At 48.4% G+C, this 18622-nt stretch overlaps 2 protein-coding genes across 2 annotated transcripts; both read right to left on the bottom strand.

Moving 5' to 3' along the window:
• Window positions 1–283: 283 nt before the first annotated feature.
• Window positions 284–10681, bottom strand: LOC146971082 (leukocyte cell-derived chemotaxin 1-like). The gene is made up of 7 exons (XM_085805115.1): window positions 10549–10681; window positions 10160–10300; window positions 8535–8675; window positions 7892–8005; window positions 4859–5009; window positions 3295–3389; window positions 284–1311 (listed from the first exon to the last, which is right to left on the bottom strand). The coding sequence occupies exons 1-7, from the start codon at window positions 10618–10620 to the stop codon at window positions 1087–1089; spliced, it is 939 nt and encodes a 312-aa protein (XP_085661241.1). The 5' UTR covers window positions 10621–10681; the 3' UTR covers window positions 284–1086.
• A 1406-nt stretch (window positions 10682–12087) lies between these two features.
• On the bottom strand, window positions 12088–16556 carry LOC146971081 (protocadherin-8-like). The gene is made up of 3 exons (XM_085805057.1): window positions 13846–16556; window positions 13470–13695; window positions 12088–12944 (listed from the first exon to the last, which is right to left on the bottom strand). The coding sequence occupies exons 1-3, from the start codon at window positions 16309–16311 to the stop codon at window positions 12592–12594; spliced, it is 3045 nt and encodes a 1014-aa protein (XP_085661183.1). The 5' UTR covers window positions 16312–16556; the 3' UTR covers window positions 12088–12591.
• Between the last annotated feature and the right edge of the window lie 2066 nt (window positions 16557–18622).

Raw genomic sequence — 18622 nt, 5'->3', positions numbered from 1 at the left:
GGGTAAGATCTGGGAGCGTGACGGCTACAGAGTCTTTAGTCTCATTAAAGAGTTCTAGAGCTGCAACTCTCACATTAAAGAACTCTGAAACTTCTTTCTGCTCATCCCTTTGGAGCAGCTACCAGATGTGACACTTCTCAAAACTGAAAAGTGTCTTTGAGTCTGAATGAGAGGAGGGGGGGGTGTTCCTAAATAAACCCACTGCTCTGTTATAAGCAATATGTATTTACAAATGGGATAGAAAGTAATTCGGTCAAAAGCATGAAAAAAAAAATGGCGAGACTTAAAAGTTTACTTAAAAAAGTTTATTCAGTGATATTGCACTTTGAGATAGCTTCTTCAATGCAGATAAAAATACACTTGGATGAAAGTTTGTGAGCGGAAGCAGTACAGTACATTGTTTTAATGAGAGCTACTCGTGGAGACCAAAATAAGGAAAGAGTTAAAAACACAGGAGTCAAAAATATCCCTCACTACAGTGATGAAAAGGTAAAACAAACAACAGATGCTATTTAAGCCAGCTGACTGCTACTGGAACACTACGCGCCCTATACATTTATTTACATCAAGAAGCAAAAGGATGGAAGAAAAGGCCGTCTCTATAAATACAATCCCACCTGCCCCCCCCCACCGACAAACCCGGGCACAACTCGAACCCGCTGTCGATACGAGTCGGTGCGTGTGATTTGGAAACAGGTTGTTTGGTATCGTAACCCACTGTGTGTTGTCTTCACAGAGGCTCAGTGGGACCTGAATGGAGAACAGGTATGTTTTTTTAATAAGAGAAGCTGTGCAGTGTGCAGAGACGGTGCACCTTTACATATGTATGTGTGTGTGTGTGTGTGTGTCCTAGTTTCTGCACCATGCATTTATAATGTATGGACATGGTTACTGATGCCATTCGTCTTTTACAGCTCTCGCCAGACCAACAAGTATCTAAAAGTAAATGAGAAGCTAAACTTTCCCCCTTCCCTTGAACCCCCCCTCCCCCCTTTGTGTACCTCCCTCCCTGCCTTGCTCCTTCAGCGCTGGACACCAGAGTGGAAGGTCATGGCGGCGGGTGGTGGTGGTGGTGGGTTGGTGGGTCTACACCAGACCCAGGATGCGTGCCACCCACCACTTGCAGGGCATGATGACCCGGCAGGCCACCCTGCAGCCTCTGTAGTGGTAGGGCCACGGGTGGTAGCCCCCCAGCGGCTCGCAGATCCTCTGGCAGTGGGTGTAGCTGCGGCGGCACTCGGCACAGCACACGCCCTGGTGGTCCAGCATGGGGTCGATGTTCATGTTCTCCTGCTCGCCCTCCAGACCTCTCTGGGAGGAGACAGCAGAGGGAGGGGGGAGAGGGGGTCAGACTGTAGCCAGCAACTGTGTCTTAAAGGGATAGTTCAACATTTTGGCAAATTGGCCCATTGCCATAATCGCTATAGTCATAGCAGTAGGTTCGTTACCTTTAATTGTCAGTGTAAGCTATTTTTAGAATGGTGGAGCGGAGCAGCAGGCTGCTCAGGGCTACGCTACGGAGGCTAAGGGAATTTCTTGGTTTCCCTCATCAAACTCATCAAACACAGAATCCAACAACTCCAAAACGCTGTCGTGGACGAGTTGTGAGCTGCACATTCACCACGCTATGAGATAATAACGGAACGTTACGAGACTGAGTTGTTGTAGAGGTAAATTCATGCAAAACCGCTGATGCGCGTTGCGCTCAGGGACTCTGTATTTACCTCGAAAACGGCTCCGTTTTGTAACGTTCCATTATTATCTCATAGCGTGGTGAATGTGCAGGTCACAACTTGTCCACCAGAGCGTTTTGGAGTTTTGGGATTGTGTATTTGATGAGTTTGATGAGGGAAACCAAGAAATTCCTTTAGCCTCCATAGCGTAGCTCTGAGCAGCCTGCTGCTCCGCTCCGCCGTTCTAAAAATGCAATTCTAAAAACAAATCAAGTTAACGAACTTACTGCTATGACTATAGCGATTATGGCAATGGGCCAATTTGCCAAAATGTTGAACTATCCCTTTAAAGGTATATTGTGTAGGAATTACTCCCATCTAGCGTTGTGGTTGTAGTTTGCAAGCAACTCAATCGTATTTTTCATGCTGCATTCACCTGGAATTGGGCAGAAGGCAGACGGACGACAGCCGCTGTACGTAACGGCGTAAACAAGCCTCTATGTAAATGTCAACACCAGGCAAAACAATACACGTGACAATATGTTGTCATGGCGATGTGGTATTGTTTACCTGACCCACGTTTTACCGGCTTTCTCTGGACTTCTGTGACTAAAATGACATCTGGTTTGTTAGCGACGGCCGTCTGCCCGACTGCAGGTGAATGCAGCATCAGTGTAACGCTCCATTCCTCCTCACTGCGTTACCGCGGTGACTTTTCACAGACGCCACCTCGACCTGAGCCGACAGCTCCGGTGTCTCCGCTGAGTTTCCGTGGTTTCCTACCGTCACGCTGCCACTGAACGTAAAAACATGGCGACACCATATGGCAGCCAGCACCGAGCTTACCCGCTCCATGTAGATATGAATGATATGAACGGCAAATTCAGAGCTGAAAGGAACACTTCAGTTTGTTGATGGGGGGATTACTGATTAATGAAAAACAGACTTTTCAACCAAATAATCGATTTTCGTGAATAGATAACAGGAGAAGTTACACAATGTCCCTTTAATATGGTGGAGGAAGCTCATTTCAAACCAATTAAAAACGGATTTCTGACAGGCGGGGCGGGGAGGAGGGGACGTTGTCAGATGTGGGTTTTTGTTGTCAAATATTTTTCTTTTTTCAGCGCAGTGCTCGCTGTTTACCCCCCTCCGTGGTTGTCAGGAGAGTTGGGGGATGCTCAGAGTGTGAAGGGAGAGGGATTAGGAAAACTGGGGGGCCAACACAAGGGGAGGGTGTATGTATGTATGGTAGTCTGTGTCTGCTCGGCAGGGCAGAGGGGCCACGGGAGAGGAGGAGGAGGAGGTGAGGGGGGGTGTTGTGGAATTATTCATACAGCCTCAACGCTGAAAGGAAAGCTTTGGACAGCCTCACACAGAAAAAAAAAGGCCATGCTCGGAAAACACACCCACGCATACACTCAGATTTGCAGTGACAATCCGGGCCGCTGCGCCGTGACCCCGGCATCTGCCGCCCGCTTGCACAGCTGTGAGGAACTGTGGCGGCCGGAGCCTCCTCAGGTAGACCCTCAGATCTGAACGGACAGTTGTGAGCGCAACCGCCGCCGCCACGCACAACAGAGGATGAATAGGGAGTGTGAGTTTGTGTTGTGTGACTCACCTGATAGGGGTTCTCCGGGTTGAACTCTGCCTCCACGTCCTCCTCTTCCTCCTGGCGGCGCTGGCGGGGGGCGGCCCTCCTCTTCCTCTGTCCGCCTGCACACATCACAGTCTCACTATCTGACAGCAGAGCAAATTCAGGAGCAGAGTGGCACTAATGTGGCTCAGCTCCTGATTGCACAGCCCCGTTTCTCTGGCTGCATTTTTTTTTTTTTTTTTTTTTGAAGTCCACAGATGAAGTAGAATAAAAATTGTGCTTTGAGAACTTTCGACCTCCCAGCACGCTTAAAAAAAACTGTACACTCTGTGGCTCGGGAAACTTCAAAAGGACTTTTCTTTTTAGCTTGTTTTTCCTTCTGAGGCTTTAACAACTGCTGTGTTAAATGGAAATGCTTGAGACCGTTTGACCCACATCCTCTTTGTTTTGCGAGGGAAAAAAAAACACAAAACAACAACTCACACAGACATAAAACCTCCAGGTTTCAACTTCACTTTCCCATCAGACATGTGATAGATGACAGTAGCAAGTGAGGCCACGCCCCCATTCCGGTGAACACAAACTGCTGGCTTTGACTGGCGGTAAATACAAATCCCGCCGTAGTCCGTCTTGATTTCGTCTTGATTTCGTCTTTCTAACATTAACCGGCCTGGAAAATCTCCTGCAATGGCTAACGTTTGTCAGGCAGACAGCTATATCACATTGTTGTATCGAAAAAATTTAAGATTTAGTGAATGTATGTCCAGATGGCCTACCGGAGAATTGCCATAGTACAGTGGTTAGAACAGTTACCTCAAGTGTGGGCGACCAGGGTCCGAAACCCGTAATATGTGTATTTTTTTTCCTTGTATATTAGCCCACACATTTATGTACATTTCTAGAACGGACCTTCGGACATTTTTGGAATGGCGGACCTTCGGAATGGCGGTCGCCCCCCCTGAAGGGTTTACCACACAAGCACATGGACTAGCCGGGTCCCACAGCTTGCCATTTTTGTCCATTCTTTGTATGGCCTGAAGCCATAAATCTCTTCTTTTCCTGTCCAACTCTCTTAATGCAGAAGTAAGCTATCCGGTCGTTTTGGCTAACTTCCTGTCAGCCGATGGAGTTAGCAGTCCCCGCCCTCGTCCCTACGTCACCACATTCACGTGCATCCCTTGGCTGCACACACAGAGAGGATCGCCTCTTTATGCCGTTCTCTCTCCTCATTGGATAAAGGTTGTAGGATACAAGGAAAGTTTTCTCCTCGGCTTACAGCAGAGCAGAGTGACTGACAGACCCGTGTTTCAGACCAAACACTCTATGTAAGTGATTGCTGTCGGAAGATATACTGTAACTATTTAAGACTTATATTAACACAAACATTCCGCTTACTTCTGCTTTAAGAGGAGTAGGGAAAGGTTGTTTTAAGTTGTTCAACGAACAATATACCACACAACAACTCTTGGGCATTGTGGTTTTTTGTATTAACGCCTATGGAACACACCGAGGACTTCTCCTTTGTTTTCACCGGTGAGGGGGCGTGGCCTTTTACGTGACGTAGGGTTACGGTCTTCTGTCTGCTTACTGGTGGAGTAGGTGGGGCGGAGCCAGAAGATCGGCAGGTCTCCGCACAAGTCCTTGATCTTGTTGCTGAGGAAGGCGGAGTCTGAGAGGGGCGTGTCGGCCGCCACCCAGATGAGGTCGTCCTCAAACTTGGCCGGCATCACCTCGTCCTCCTTGAGAGGGACAAAACAAAACAAGACAAACAAAAAACGTGAGAAGAAATGAGCCGATGGGCAAACAAACATCTCAGCTGCTCTTGTTTATGCGTCTCGTCTCGTTACCGGCCCTTTCCCTTTAAAAACGTCCCTCTGCCCGCATCTAATCTGCATTAATGTTGTGCTGTAAATGCTCCTTAACAACATAAAATTACGCAGTAAAAAGGAAGTCCTTGAGGCTGTAGCATACATTTTCCCTTTGCGCCCAACATTTAGCTGTATACACGGTGTCAGGACTCATCAGCATCTGAAGGGAAGAGGAGATTGGATGGCCTGAGTGTACAGGTTTCTGCAGATAGACTAATGAGGTTTCCAGAGGAGAGGCTGCGTAAACACACAGTACGTACTCTGTATCCACAGCCCGCAGGTAAAAGGGGAATTCTGTGGGGATGGTTTTGCCCACAGGCGTTTTGTTCCTGAGGGCTGCGCTGCACTAGCCACAGACATGTTGAGGGAATGTTATCCTCCAACCTTTCAGAAATGCTGCAGCTGTTTTTTTTTTTTTTCCAGCTCAAATGATTTGCTGGAGGGACAAATAAAAGCGGGGGTCCTTCTCCACTGCTTCACTGATAAGAGTTTATCTGACCCGCTCTGTCTGGATGGGGACGTTTGTGTGTATGTGCGTGTTAAGTGTGTGTGTGTGTGTATGTGCTTATCTAACCCATATTTGCCATCACTCTAAATTATAGCAAATGACCAGCCTGCAGCAACCATTATAACAACATCTCCCTGTCTCCACACACACACATACACACACACTTAGACACACACACACACACACACAAACATGAACCAGACGATCATTTATGAGGCAAAAAAGAGGCAATAGCACAAACACACACAAAAGCACAGACGTGAAATAAATGATCGTTTATGAGGCAGAGAGAGGCAATAAGAGCAGCCCGGCGTGATAATTAAATGTGTGCTTGTGTGCGCGTGTCGGTGTTTGTGCGCATACGTGTTCACGAGGGCAATTCTGGTGATGTGGATTTATGTGGATGTGAGGCTTATGCAGAACTAAATGATTTTAATTATCAGACAGCCTCAATTGAACAATCACAGGCGGTGTTTTTTGTGAGTTGTGATAGCAATCCACACACACACATAGTACTGTATAGTCAGTGCACTTCTGTTGTGTGTGTGTGTGTGTGTGCTTTTATTTTGTTATCTTAATGAAGTCCACCAAGCTGTTAACTGATAGGAACCCACACATGGAAATCACCTCAGTGTCACTGATGTATCGCTGTCTGGGGTGAATTATGCAAATACCACAGCAAACATTAGCATCATATCAGAGGTTGGAGGAGACAATGCAGTGATAGTGATACAACTTTTAGTATCAATAAGAAAAAAAATGAATTTTATAACTTGTAACTGCTGGCTTTAGTAATGGGCCGGTTAAACATTTAGGGTATTACTGCCTCATAAATCTGTGGTTTTTAAGCACGTCTGGGTTGCCAGGTTGGAAAAAATCCTTGATTTACAGGCTCCCTTCGCATAATTTGTATTGTCTTTTGGACTATACCCCTTTTTATAAATGACTTACTAACAGTCGTAGCTTCCCATTTAATGGTTTGTTAGAAAGTGAAAGTCATTAATAAAGGGGTGATGAGTTTTTCAGGTTATACGCTGTCAGGTCTGCAGGTGTCAATTTGTGTAATAATTCATTACTAAAGGATTCTTCCACCACAGTGATCCATCATGTCCATGCAGCAGCTTTCCTGGAGGTAAGTGGTCACTGTCCAATCCACACCTAATTCATCTAAGAGACAAATAACTGCATAACCACAGATGCAAGTTGAGCTAAAGCGTATGGCCATGCTAAACATGCTCACAGTGACAATGCTAATATGCTAGTGTTTAATAGGCAGACTATGTTTTCCAGACCTTTACCTTCTTAGTTTAGTGTGTTAGCATAACATTTTGCTAATTAGCATTAAATAAAAAGATATGCTGCAGAGTGTCATTATTATTAAATGTCATTAGAGATTAGCATCAGTTTAGTCAATAATACTGAGACCTGATGAGGGCTCTGGATGAACTGTTGATCTGTTTATCTTATAGAGAACATTAATAATGTCTAAGTTGTGTTTTGTGCCATTTGATCCCATAGATGATGATGATGATTTCACTGGGTAAGGAATGTTTGCTATCTTCTGCTGATCCTTTGAGAAAATGCCAGGAAATCACCAAAATAAAGAGGTTGACCTCTGGGGATCATGCAGGACAATCTGTCCAACAGGAGTTGAGATGCTTCAACCTGGACTAAAGGTAGAGGACCAGCAGGAGGGACACTGGCATGTTGCAAAAGACAAAGCATGTTATGTACCTATCAAAAGTTCTTCCTTGAAATAGCTTCTTATCTATCTATAAAGGAGTAACAAGCTGTTTGCTAGACATTAATGTTGTAATACCAGTACCAGTACCAAATAAAAACTAACACCCATATCCTTTTTCCACTGCAGGAGCCCAACAAAAAAAATGAACCATCACTGGTTCCTCTTCACCAGCCAGTTTGGGGACAAGTTCCCGGACTCGTATCATGAGGTAATGCTGCATCCTGATTCTTTTACCCTCTGGCAGAATGGTTAATCATTCAGGACGACTGCAACAGCGGAGTACATCAAAAATCTATGAAACCACTGGAAGAATATCTAACTACTCAAACTAATTTGCAAAATACAACAAAACGAAGGACCTCTTTCCAAAGATACTCGATGAGGATTGTTGTGCTCCTCCAGAAGAAGAGGTTCTGATGAACTCCCTGATAATCACATCATAGTGTGTAGAGAGGATATAATACTTTCTCTGGACATATAAGACGGACTGGACCAACCCACCAGATCAAATGTCATGGACTCCTTGTTGAGAGCCTCCACGTCAGGCAGACGAGCCTTCACCTGGGTCTTGATGTAGCACTTCTCTCCTCCTGAGAAGCGGATCCCTGTGATGCCCTGCAGTGTCACAAAAAGCTGTCGTTTAACATTCATCACTTCTTCTATTATCCTGCAGGTGTCTGGGACTACACATCTGCACATTAGATGTGACATCACAGCTAACATCTGTCTGACCATGGAGCGGACAGCGTGTATTTTAGCATTTGATTGAAGATTAAAAGATGATGGACAGTATGAATAAAGGTCAAGATTTTAATTGTTAAAAGGCCAAAACTGCTGCTTCACTGGCCTGATTGGCCTGATTGGGCACTTTAATTAAAGGTCAAAATCCACCAGTCCGAATTTAATGAAAATTGCAGGGGCACGGCATCTTGACACTGATTGGCCTGAAGGGGGGATAACATGTCTACTTGTTTCGAGCTCTTCCTCGGCTGCACCGAGCCAATCTCCCCACAAGGCTCTTTAAAGTTTCAGCAAATCTGATCAGCTTCCTGTCCAGATTGCTCGGAGAGAGCCAATCTCCATGTTGATGAGTCCGCTTTCCCCAGCCTCCCGGTATTGTTTGATTATTTTCACTTCAACTCACAATCTCAAAGTCGTGGACCTCCACGGCCTCGTCCGCCCCGCTGCCCGTGCTGAATCTCTCCATGTTGCTGGCTGTGTCGATCTCCATCGAACCCTCCTCCACTTTGCCATTGATGCTCATGCTGTAGTGGACATTGTAGACCTGCACACACACACACACACACACACACACACACAAAGCACACACAAGGTTTCAGACTGGCATGTAAGGTATGAGAGTCCTGAGAGTCACCCCACCCCCAGCCCTCTCCCTTTCTCCCTCCCTCCCTCCCTCCTTCCTTCTCCAGTCTTACCCCATGACTTCTCCTCACACATACAACCTCTCTTTTCTCAGTTTTCTCTTTCAGACGCACATTCATTCCAACTTGTTTAGAAGAATACAATCCTTACACCTCTGGGTGACGATGACCCTTCTGCAGAGCCTTTTCATCATGACTTAATGGCATTTTCAAACTGTATATTAGAAACAAAAACACCAGGAAAACTGTATTTCCCCCTCTCATCTCTTGCACCTCTTGCCCCTGGAGCATCAGCCGGACCAGAGCCCCCCTCCTCACCCCCCCTCACCCCTCTGCACCCTGCCACGAGCCTCCAACACACACCACATACACACAAGGAGTCCATTCACCAAGCTTTACCTACCATGAAAACGGAGTGTTTCATTTACATTTTACTGTTTGCTTACACAGCGAAAAAACTGTCTTGAAGAGCTGCTTTAGTCTATTGACTCATTTGAATTCACACAAGTTTAAAAAAAACACACACCCTACTACTGGACGACATAATTTTACATGTTTCCAATTCAAAAGAGCTTGTTTCAACAATTTCTTCAATCAAGTGACATCATGTTTTATGGGGTCTGAGTATGGGAGCTGTTTTCTTCTGTGGTACTTCCGCTTATTTCAGAAAAGTTTTTTGAAAGTAGAGAAAACTGCTTTGAGAAAAGAGGGAATTATCTAGCAGATCAGACTTTTGACTTTGATTTGATTTTCGATTGAATGCCTTAAGGGGCCGTGTAAAACTTTCTGGGGTGGTGACAGGGGCTGGATCTCGTGTTCCACTGTAAAAAAAAAAAAAAAAAAGGCAGCAGCTCTGCGGGGCTTTTACTGTTTCCTCAGAACTCACCGCTTGACATGAAAATTGCAACAGCCTCCCAGCGATATGTCGAAATAATATAACAGTGGTAAATTGGTACTGCTTGTTTAATCATGTGCTTTGATTTAAAGCTTCACGTCTCATTAGTACTTGTAATGTGGATCACCGGTGTCCTACTGTAAGACCCTGGCACACAGACACAGCTGTTCCCTCTGCATGTGGCAGACTGCACTATGAACACTGGTCCACAGTGCAAGAGGGAGATATTTATGTAACTTTTAGGTGAACAAAGCAAAGGGAGGTAGAATAAAACATTGGAATAATAAAGGCTAAAATGAGCCATGGATGGTTTTCTAAATAACTTCCTTCTTCCTGGCCCATCACAATAATAAAAGAAAAAGAAAAAAGGAGAAAGAAAGAATAACAATTTTGAGGCAGTCCCTACAAGGACAAACTTACAACCATGCAGATACAAACATGAACTTGAATAGAAGCTGTGATAGTGGAAAAAGTCAAATAACTTGTTCTTACGTGTTTTTCATTGTTGTTCCAGAAGTAGAAAGCTCCCACCGCCCCCAGCAGGAGCAGCAGGGCTCCGGCGATCAGCACCGCGATGCCGGCCTTCAGGAGGCGGCCGGTGGCGGCGGGCTTGACCGCCACGGCGGAGTAGGCCTGAAGGTAAAACAAACACAAACAAGACTAGACTGTCACATATAGACTACAGGAACAGTCCACATCAACCATATAGCCTAGAATGAGCTCATTAAACAGAGGCGTTGGCTGAAAGAGCCCTGTATGTAACTTTGCAAAGGTCATGAAGTGTGACAGTGTGAGGTGTTGTGGTGCAGCTGGTCCCTCAGAGAGGCTCGTTGCTCGCGCCCAGCAGCTGGGATGAGGCAGTAATCTGCACCAACACTCACCGGAGGCAGAAACTGCTGCAGGTCCTCCGGTCCCGCTGAGGCGATCGGTACTTTCTCTGAGCTCCCGGCCATGACTGGAGCCAAACACCTGAGGAAAGCCCACTCCACTCCACTCCACTCACTGCGCTCTCTCTCTCTCTCTCTCTTTCATTGAGGAGGAGGAGGAGGAGGATGGTCACTCCCGCTCACCCTGCAGGTCGCCCCCCCCCCCCTCTTTTTTTTCCCTTTTGAAAAACCGCATAAGTTTTTCTACTTTTTGTGACTTTAAATTAAAAAAAAAAAAAAAAAAGGTGAAATATAACCTCCAGCTCATGATCACCACATTATGAACAACCGCTAATTTAAGCCAAAAGTTAGTTCTGCTTTCTTTCAGAAAAGCATTCATCATTTTTTCCCTTTGAAGATCACATAGGCTGCTCATGTAACTTACATGAGTTTGATTCCTGCTATGATCCTTGGAATTTCTTATCATTAAGCTTTATGACAACCTCTGTGGGTAGACTGAGATCTATTCAGCAATTAAGGAAATGATGAAGGAAGGGTGAGGCTGTCTCCTCGAATCACCTTCGCACACCTCCCTCCTCCTTCCTCCTCCCTCCTCCTCCTCCTCCTCCCGGTGCCTCAGCAGACTGTCGCGGGTCAGAGGTGACTCCGGCGGAATGTCGCATGTTTCCTCCACGCTGCAGACGGTGAGGTTGTGTTTTACACGACGGGTTGCAAAAAGGGCGAAAGACCTCGATCTTATTCCATTAGCCAGATATCTGCTGTGTCTGAGTTCAGGACCATCATTAAAACGCTGTGGATCCTTGGTAATAGGGGAGGGGGATTACGTAAGGCGCGCACCGTGCGCATTTGGCAGGTGGACAAAAAGCATCCGGACAGGATGGAGCAGGACGGTTTATTCATAGCACGTCACGTTCTTAAACAGAAACCAGCCGTGATTGTGTGACTGTTACAGTCAGACCTCCTCTTGTGTGTGTGTGTGTGTGTGTGTGTGTGTGTGTGTGTGTGTGTGTGTGTGTGTGTGTGTGTGTGTGTGTGTGTGTGTGTGTGTGTGTGTGTGTAGCCTCAGCTTCTTTTGTCAGGAAACATAAAGCGCCTTTATACCCTCTTTCTTTCTCTCTCTCTCTCTCTCTGTCTCTCTCTCTCCTAACTTGTCTGCTCCACACATCAGGTGGAAATGATTCATGGAGACCTGAGCACATCTTTAATTCTCTGTATTTACATGCAAGTCTCCGGCAGTAAAACGCATCTATTAAGCGCAGGAGGATGAAAAAGAATCGCTGTGAAGGTTTTCGCTCTTGTTGTGCGTGAGTGATTTGCTAGAAAACCTTGGCGTCTCCCCAACAAAACCACATTCACAAAACAAAAAAGAAAAAAAGAAAAACCTAAACTGACCTTCTTCAGTGGACTGCAAGGACAGAGGCTCACTGCTGCAATAACAGCGACGCCTGTTGGCTTCCACTGTACCGATGCTCTGACTGGCTGCCTCACCTCGTGGATCTCAGGAGCAACACACGAGTCACGTGCTCAGAACAGTATTTCAAAGTTTATTTTTCTCTCATATTGTGATGATAAAAAAATCTGTACATTTACTTATTATTGCATTCAAATAATTTCATACACTGTTATCAACTTGATACACTGTGGGTCACCTGCCCTCAAACTGAACAGTTTTCTGGGGCCATTTTTAAATAGTCAGCATGCTTAAAGATCAATAATTACAATTCATATTTACACATCTTTGCTTAATTATTACTCTTATAAAAAATAAAATCTCTGTATGTACAAAACTTGCATATGGTACACTTCATGTCCAACAAAAATGAATGATTGAATGGACTTCAAATGCTGCTTGTACAATCAAACAAAAACACACAAATATTAGGATATAAACTTATATGTGCACACTCTCCACAACCTCCAATAGTTACATCATTCTCCTGGGCGATGAATAAATTAAGAATCTGAATTACACTATACATTTTCTTTGAGAGTGAGCTTAAGTGTCTGTGTGTGCGTGTGTGTGCGTGCAATTGTCTCTTAGATGTCGTTGTTGGGGCAGTGTGTCGGGGTGGGGGTGTAGACTGGGATGGTGATGTCACTGATCTCCTGCACCCTCACGGGTCTGGGTGGGGTGACCAGGACGTAGTCGTACTCTCGGTGCAGGACCTTCTCGTACACGCTCTGCAGCCCCGTGGTTTTGGGGATGTGGGCCTGGTAGTAGTTGTCCCTGCGGTGGGGGTCCCGGGGCAGCGAGGCCGTCTTGGAGAGGCTGTTGAAGGAGGAGAGGGTGGGGGCCGGGGAGGGGGCCGCGTTGGCTCGGACGGCCGAGGGGCTCCAGCAGCGGTCAGAGTGACCCAGGACTTTACACTCACTGGTGCACGCCCACAGACCTACAGGTGGAGAGAGGGGGGGGGGGGGTTAGACTCAAACTCAGAGTCAAACTGACACAGGTGTTGTTAACACTTTACTTGAATAGGTATTCATCAGATTGACATAACACTGTCATAACCATGACATAACAGCTGTCATAAACATCAATGAACACTTACGACAGCTGTCGTTAAGTGTCATTCGGTAAGTTATGTCACTTTTAATGCAAAGTTGACATTGTTTGAGATGTTTTTGTTCTGATAACTTGACATGAAGACAATTTAAACTGTCATAGCAGACCTAATTGCCAAACTTTAAAAATTATGTCAAGTTCTCATAACAAGGACATCTCAAATAATGTCAACTTTGCATCAAAAGTGACATAACTTACCGAATGACACTTAAGGACAGCTGTCATAAGTATTCATTGATGTTTATGACAGCTGTTATGTCATGGTTATGACAGTTTTATGTCAATCTTCTGAATACCTAAAGTGTTACCCAGGTGTTTATATCCAGGTGCTGTCAAAGTGTTTGGTCTTTACCATTCTGCCCCCCCATGGGAGGAACCACTGCTCCGTCCTTCTTCAGCCCAGTGTCCCCACTGACGTCACTGTCGCTGTCATTGAAGTCGCTGTCCCCCTTGCCACTGTCTTTGCCGCTGAAGGCCGGGTCCCGGGCGGAGATGGTGGTGTAGGAGTTTCCCTTCCAGATGGTGATGGGCCTCACAGCCTCCTTCCCGTTCCCGTAGCCAGGCAGAGTGGAGTAGCCCTGCAGGAGGAGAGAGGACAAACAACACAGGTTAATGAGCTGCTGGATGAACATGTCACAGAGTGCTGACAGCTGTATGCCACCCCCCACCCCCTCCCCACCCCCCTCCCCACTCTCTACAAAGCACAGTGTCCCAAAGGTGCGCCTCACCTCGTGTTTATTCCCTCGGGGCTTGTTGTTGCTGTCTGAGTCATACACGCAGGGCACCTCGCTGCCGTCCTCCGAGGCCGAGCACATGTCGCTGCCCCCGGGGTGAGCCGAGCTGAAGCCGCTGGGCTGGAAGCCGCCGGGCTGGCTGCTGTACGAGTGTCCGTCAAACCCGGCCTCGCCCCCGGTCGCGTGGAGGGGCAGCAGCGGGTTGTCCGCCACGTGGCTCCTGCCCCGCTCCAACGTGCCCTTCTCCCCGTACGAGTCGCTGTCTTCTCCGCCTTTGTCCTGCTGCTTGCGCCGGTTGCAGGTGGTGGCGATGAGGATGATGGCGAGCAGCAGGAGCGTGCAGCTCCCCGCGAGGACTACGATAATCACCACGGACAGGTCCCACTGCGCGTGCACCTCGTCCCCGCCGCCGCTCGGCTGGTACACGGTCCTGTCGCTGGGCGGGGAGCCCGCGATGATGAGGAAGTGGAGCGTGGCCGTGGAGGTGAGCGCGGGCCTCCCGTTGTCGCTCACCGTCACGGTCACGCTGAGAGTCTCGTCCACGTCGTGGCTCAGCACCTGGTTCAGGTAAATCTCCCCCGTGGCTTTGTTCACGGAGAACACGGAGGGCTCGCCGGTGGCCAGTCCGTAGGACAGATCAGAGTTCACGCCCTCGTCCGCGTCGCGCGCCTCCACGCGGGTGATGACGTAGCCGCTCGGTGCGTCCCGGGGCAGCAGGACCTCGGCGGAGCCGTTGTGGAGCGCGGGCTGCGTGATGAGCGGCGCGTTGTCGTTCTGGTCCACGACCCTCACGTAGACGTTGGCGCTGCCGGACAGAGGCGGAGAGCCGCCGTCGCTGGCCGTGATGCGCAGCTCCAGCTGCTTCATCACCTCGTAGTTGAAGCTGCGCAGCGCGTACAGCGAGCCGCTGGCCGGGTCCAGGGACACGAAGGTGGAGATGGGAGAGCCCATGAAGTAGGTGTCCGCCAGTTTGTAGCTGACCTTCCCGTTTGACCCCATGTCCATGTCGCGCGCCACCACGGTGGTGATGTACGCACCGGGCGCGTTGTTCTCCACCACCGACACCTCGTACACGGGCTTACTGAACACCGGAGCGTTGTCGTTCTCGTCGGTCAGCCTGATGGTGTACTGGGTGATGGTCCTGAAGGGGGGCGAGCCCAGGTCCTCCGCCACCACCGTCAGGTTGTACTCGGGGATCTTCTCCCGGTCCAGCGGGTTGGTGCTGACTATCATGAAGCTGTCCTCGTAGGCCTGCTGCAGTCTGAAGTGGTCGTGTCCGTACAGAGTGCAGTGCACCTGTCCGTTGGCGCCGGAGTCTCTGTCCGAGGTGCTGACCAGAGCCACGAAGCTCTCTCTGGCCGCCGCCTCGGTGATGTAGGCTATCCCGGCTGTGATAGACGTCATGGGGGTGATCGAGATCTCCGGTGCGTTGTCGTTAACATCCTGCACCTGCACTACTATTTTACAGATGGCCGGGCTCGGGTTCGGACCCAGGTCGGTGGCCTGGACGTCAAACTCGTACGTGTTCTTACTTTCAAAGTCAATCGGGCTCTCCAGGGTGAGCCGCCCGGTCTTCCTGTCCACTCTGAAGAGTTGCCGTATTTCTGAGGGCACCTGGTTACCGAACCCGTAGACCACCTCGCCGTTCAGCCCCTCGTCCGGGTCCTCGGCGTTCAGGTCCAGCAGGAGCGAGCCCACCGGCGCGTCCTCGGGCAGGTCCACGGAGAAGCTGTTCCTGTCGAACACCGGGCTGTTGTCGTTGTAGTCTTTCACCTTGACGTTTATGCGCGTGGTTCCGGTGCGGGACGGGTTGCCGCCGTCCATGGCCACGAGCTCCAGCGCGTAAGAAGCCTGCGTCTCCCGGTCCAGCTCCTTCATCAGCACCAGCTCCGCATATTTAACCCCGTCGGCCCTGCTGAGCACGTCGATGGAAAAGTGGCTGTTGACGGAGATCTGGTAGCTTTGGATGTAGTTCACCCCGACGTCCTCGTCCACGGCGAAGTCCAGCGGGATCCGCGTGCCCACCGCCGTGTTCTCGGAGATCTCGAGACTCGACTCTTTCCGGGGAAACTCGGGGGAGTTGTCGTTGATGTCCTTGACCTCCACCTCGACGTGGATGAGTTTAAACTGCTCTTTGGAGAAACTGACCACGTCGAAAGCGATGAGGCAGTGCAGGGTGTGTTTGCAGACGCGCTCTCTGTCTATCCTCTCTCCTATGCTCAGCTGCCCGTCGCTCTCCCTCAGACGGATGAAAGAGGAGTTGAACTGTTTCATCATCCTGAAATTGGTCCTGGAGCCTCCCGACGAGGAGATGTCCTTGGCCAAGTTTCCAATCACTGTCCCTGGCGCGTCTTCCTCAAACGTCTGATATTTCACCGTCTTTCCCTGTGTGACAGCAGAAAGGCTCAGCACAGAGACGCACACGAGCACCGACAGCCCGTTCCACCCTGTTTCTCCCATCTTGACACCTTCACTCCAAAATAAATCTGAGATTCAGCAAAGTGTCCGAAATGAGTCCAGTTTAAAGTTTGAACAAAACCGCACCTAGGGGGAAAAAAACAAGTTCTTCTCGGCTCCTGTCGACTCTTGTTGTTGTTTTGTTTTTTATTATAATAAAGCCTGTAATAAATATTCCATATGTCTTTCAGTGCGCGCTCTGGATGCGCTCCGCTCTCTCTCTACTGGAGGTGTGCTGCTCTCAGCGCAAGAGGGCTGCAGTGTCTGCAGGAGGGTTTATACGGCGAGGCATGCAAATGAGCCGCACTGTGACCAATCCGGGCTTTGAGAGGGAAAAAAAGGGGGACTTCTGAAAGACCTCTAAACCCTGTTTAGAGATTCCTGGACTGTGCGGAGAAACTTGGCACTCGATATGTGGGCTAAACGCGGGGCTTGATTTAATACTGCTATAGTTTCCGTTGCTTGTTTATGTTCCTCGGGCAGTTAAATGAGTCTGCGCACCGACACACGGGGGGAAGCACAGAGATGCGCAGTGTCCCTGAGATAGAGGACAAAGCATTTGAATAGGAGTGTCTGTTCGGGATGCTTTCCCCTATAGGCGCATAGTGTATAGAGATTTATGCTTAAACACGGGCTGCTTGGATCCCCACGCGCGTGTCCCGTGTAACCCACCCGGGTAAAAGTATAGTCACGGGCGCGGGCTCAACTGTCAGTGACCTCTCTCCCCCTCTGATAGGAGAATATGGGTGATGCAACAAGATGAGGTGTTTTGTCCTTTTCCTCCAAGCCCACGGTGCCTTGATCCACTCAGACAGACAGATAACATTTCATATAATGCACTGTGATAGAGACATAATGCTGAGGCAGCTCAGCGTGCTGAATAATTGCAGTGCCATGAGATTCCAAAAAAAAGTGGTGTAACTGGTGGTAATATCATCACATTGGTTCTCGTTTTATTCTCATTAATAAATTCCATAAATTTGCTCTGTCTTCTATTATTCATCCCCCCAGTGTGTTGTATTCCAGTAATTGTTTGCCTATCAGATCATATCTGAGGCAAGAAAAAGGACTAGACCCACTTAAACATTGATTTTATTCTAATTCGGTCTCGGCTCAGATCGGCTCACGAGATGTCTTGTGCGCGCGCGAGAGAGAGAGAGAGGGGATTTTTTAATTAAAGCCAGTGTAACGGCCCGGTTTAACATGCGACTCTCCTTGGCCTCGGCTGACAGAACAAGAGGCGCAGGTGAAGACGATAGTATATATACACGCATGCACACTCATCTGCACGCGCGCACACACACACACACACACACACACACATACACACGCACTGGCGGTCACGCACGCACTCACACAGCCTTCCACGAACCCGTTACAAATGGGATTTGGCTGTAAACGCAGGGGGGATTTATCGGGATTTCAATAGTGAGATTATATCAAAGGCGTATGAAGCCCTCGTTAGTAGCGGCGGGATAATGGCATGGCAGGGTCTCCCTTTACAGCCGTCCATGCCGGTATTGTGGCCTCTGAGCCGGTCTGTGGGGACCCTAACCCCCGCTGCCTCCATGCAGCCCTCTGCCTAACTGCAGCATAATGAGCCACAGCCACATGCAGCTTTTGTATCACCCCCCCACCCCACCCCACCTCACCCCTTCCACAGGCCTGCCCCCGGTCCCGACCACGACTCCTTTCATTACAGGGAGATGGGAGATGAATTGCCCCGGACATCAGGGTCTCTCCTATTAAAATACATTTAGAGAACGAGCGGGGCCCCGTCACGGCTCTTTAAGAGATTTTCTCATTCTTCCCATTGGACTCTCTCTCCCTCTCTCTCTCTTTCTTTGCCTCTCCTCCTTCCTCACCCCCCACCCCCTCCTCACGCACACAAGCAGCTTTTTTTTTCTTTCAGGGGCAACACTTGCCTTGCAGTAGAGGCTAATATCAGTTGGCATGTTCTATAAAGAACCCATCTGCCACAGAAAGTCAAATAGGAGACACCTGAATGGACAACACCCAGTCAAGCAGCTTGCATAGTTAGACACAGTCAGGCCTGTCCTGAAGCATAAGTAGACATCACTCTGTGATTAAACTACAGCATCAGCTTTTATAGAAACACTTTCCAATCATCCTTCTATAGAGTGTATAAACTGTAAGTAATAGGCTTATAAATGGTTAATAATTAATTGACTAATAGGCTACTTTATAGATCAGTGAGCTGCAGCTTAATCCATTAATGAGAAGACATTTTGGGTTGCCAGGTTGTGGAAAATCCCTGTTAACTGACCGGATCACTATGCTGATCTTTTTTGGG

The sequence above is a fragment of the Trachurus japonicus genome, chromosome 17 (assembly GCF_045865225.1).
Source record: "Trachurus japonicus isolate A0001 chromosome 17, Traja_1.0".
NCBI lineage: Eukaryota > Metazoa > Chordata > Actinopteri > Carangiformes > Carangidae > Trachurus > Trachurus japonicus.
Note: the sequence above shows the minus strand (reverse complement) of the source record. Positions and strands in the feature narration are given on the sequence as shown.

Bases quoted from the DNA above. Each gene is read 5' to 3' on its own strand.
- LOC146971082 (XM_085805115.1), bottom strand. From the start codon at position 10,620: ATGGCCGGGAGCTCAGAGAAAGTACCGATCGCCTCAGCGGGACCGGAG. The intron at 8,676-10,159 runs GTAAGAACAAGT...GTGTGTGTGCAG, and splicing joins GGAACAACAATGAAAAACAC to GTCTACAATGTCCACTACAG. The intron at 3,390-4,858 runs GTAAGCAGACAG...TGATGTGTGCAG, and splicing joins CCGCCCCACCTACTCCACCA to GCGGACAGAGGAAGAGGAGG.
- LOC146971081 (XM_085805057.1), bottom strand. From the start codon at position 16,311: ATGGGAGAAACAGGGTGGAACGGGCTGTCGGTGCTCGTGTGCGTCTCT. The intron at 13,696-13,845 runs GTGAGGCGCACC...CTCCTCCTGCAG, and splicing joins CCCGAGGGAATAAACACGAG to GGCTACTCCACTCTGCCTGG. The intron at 12,945-13,469 runs GTAAAGACCAAA...CTCCACCTGTAG, and splicing joins TCCCATGGGGGGGCAGAATG to GTCTGTGGGCGTGCACCAGT.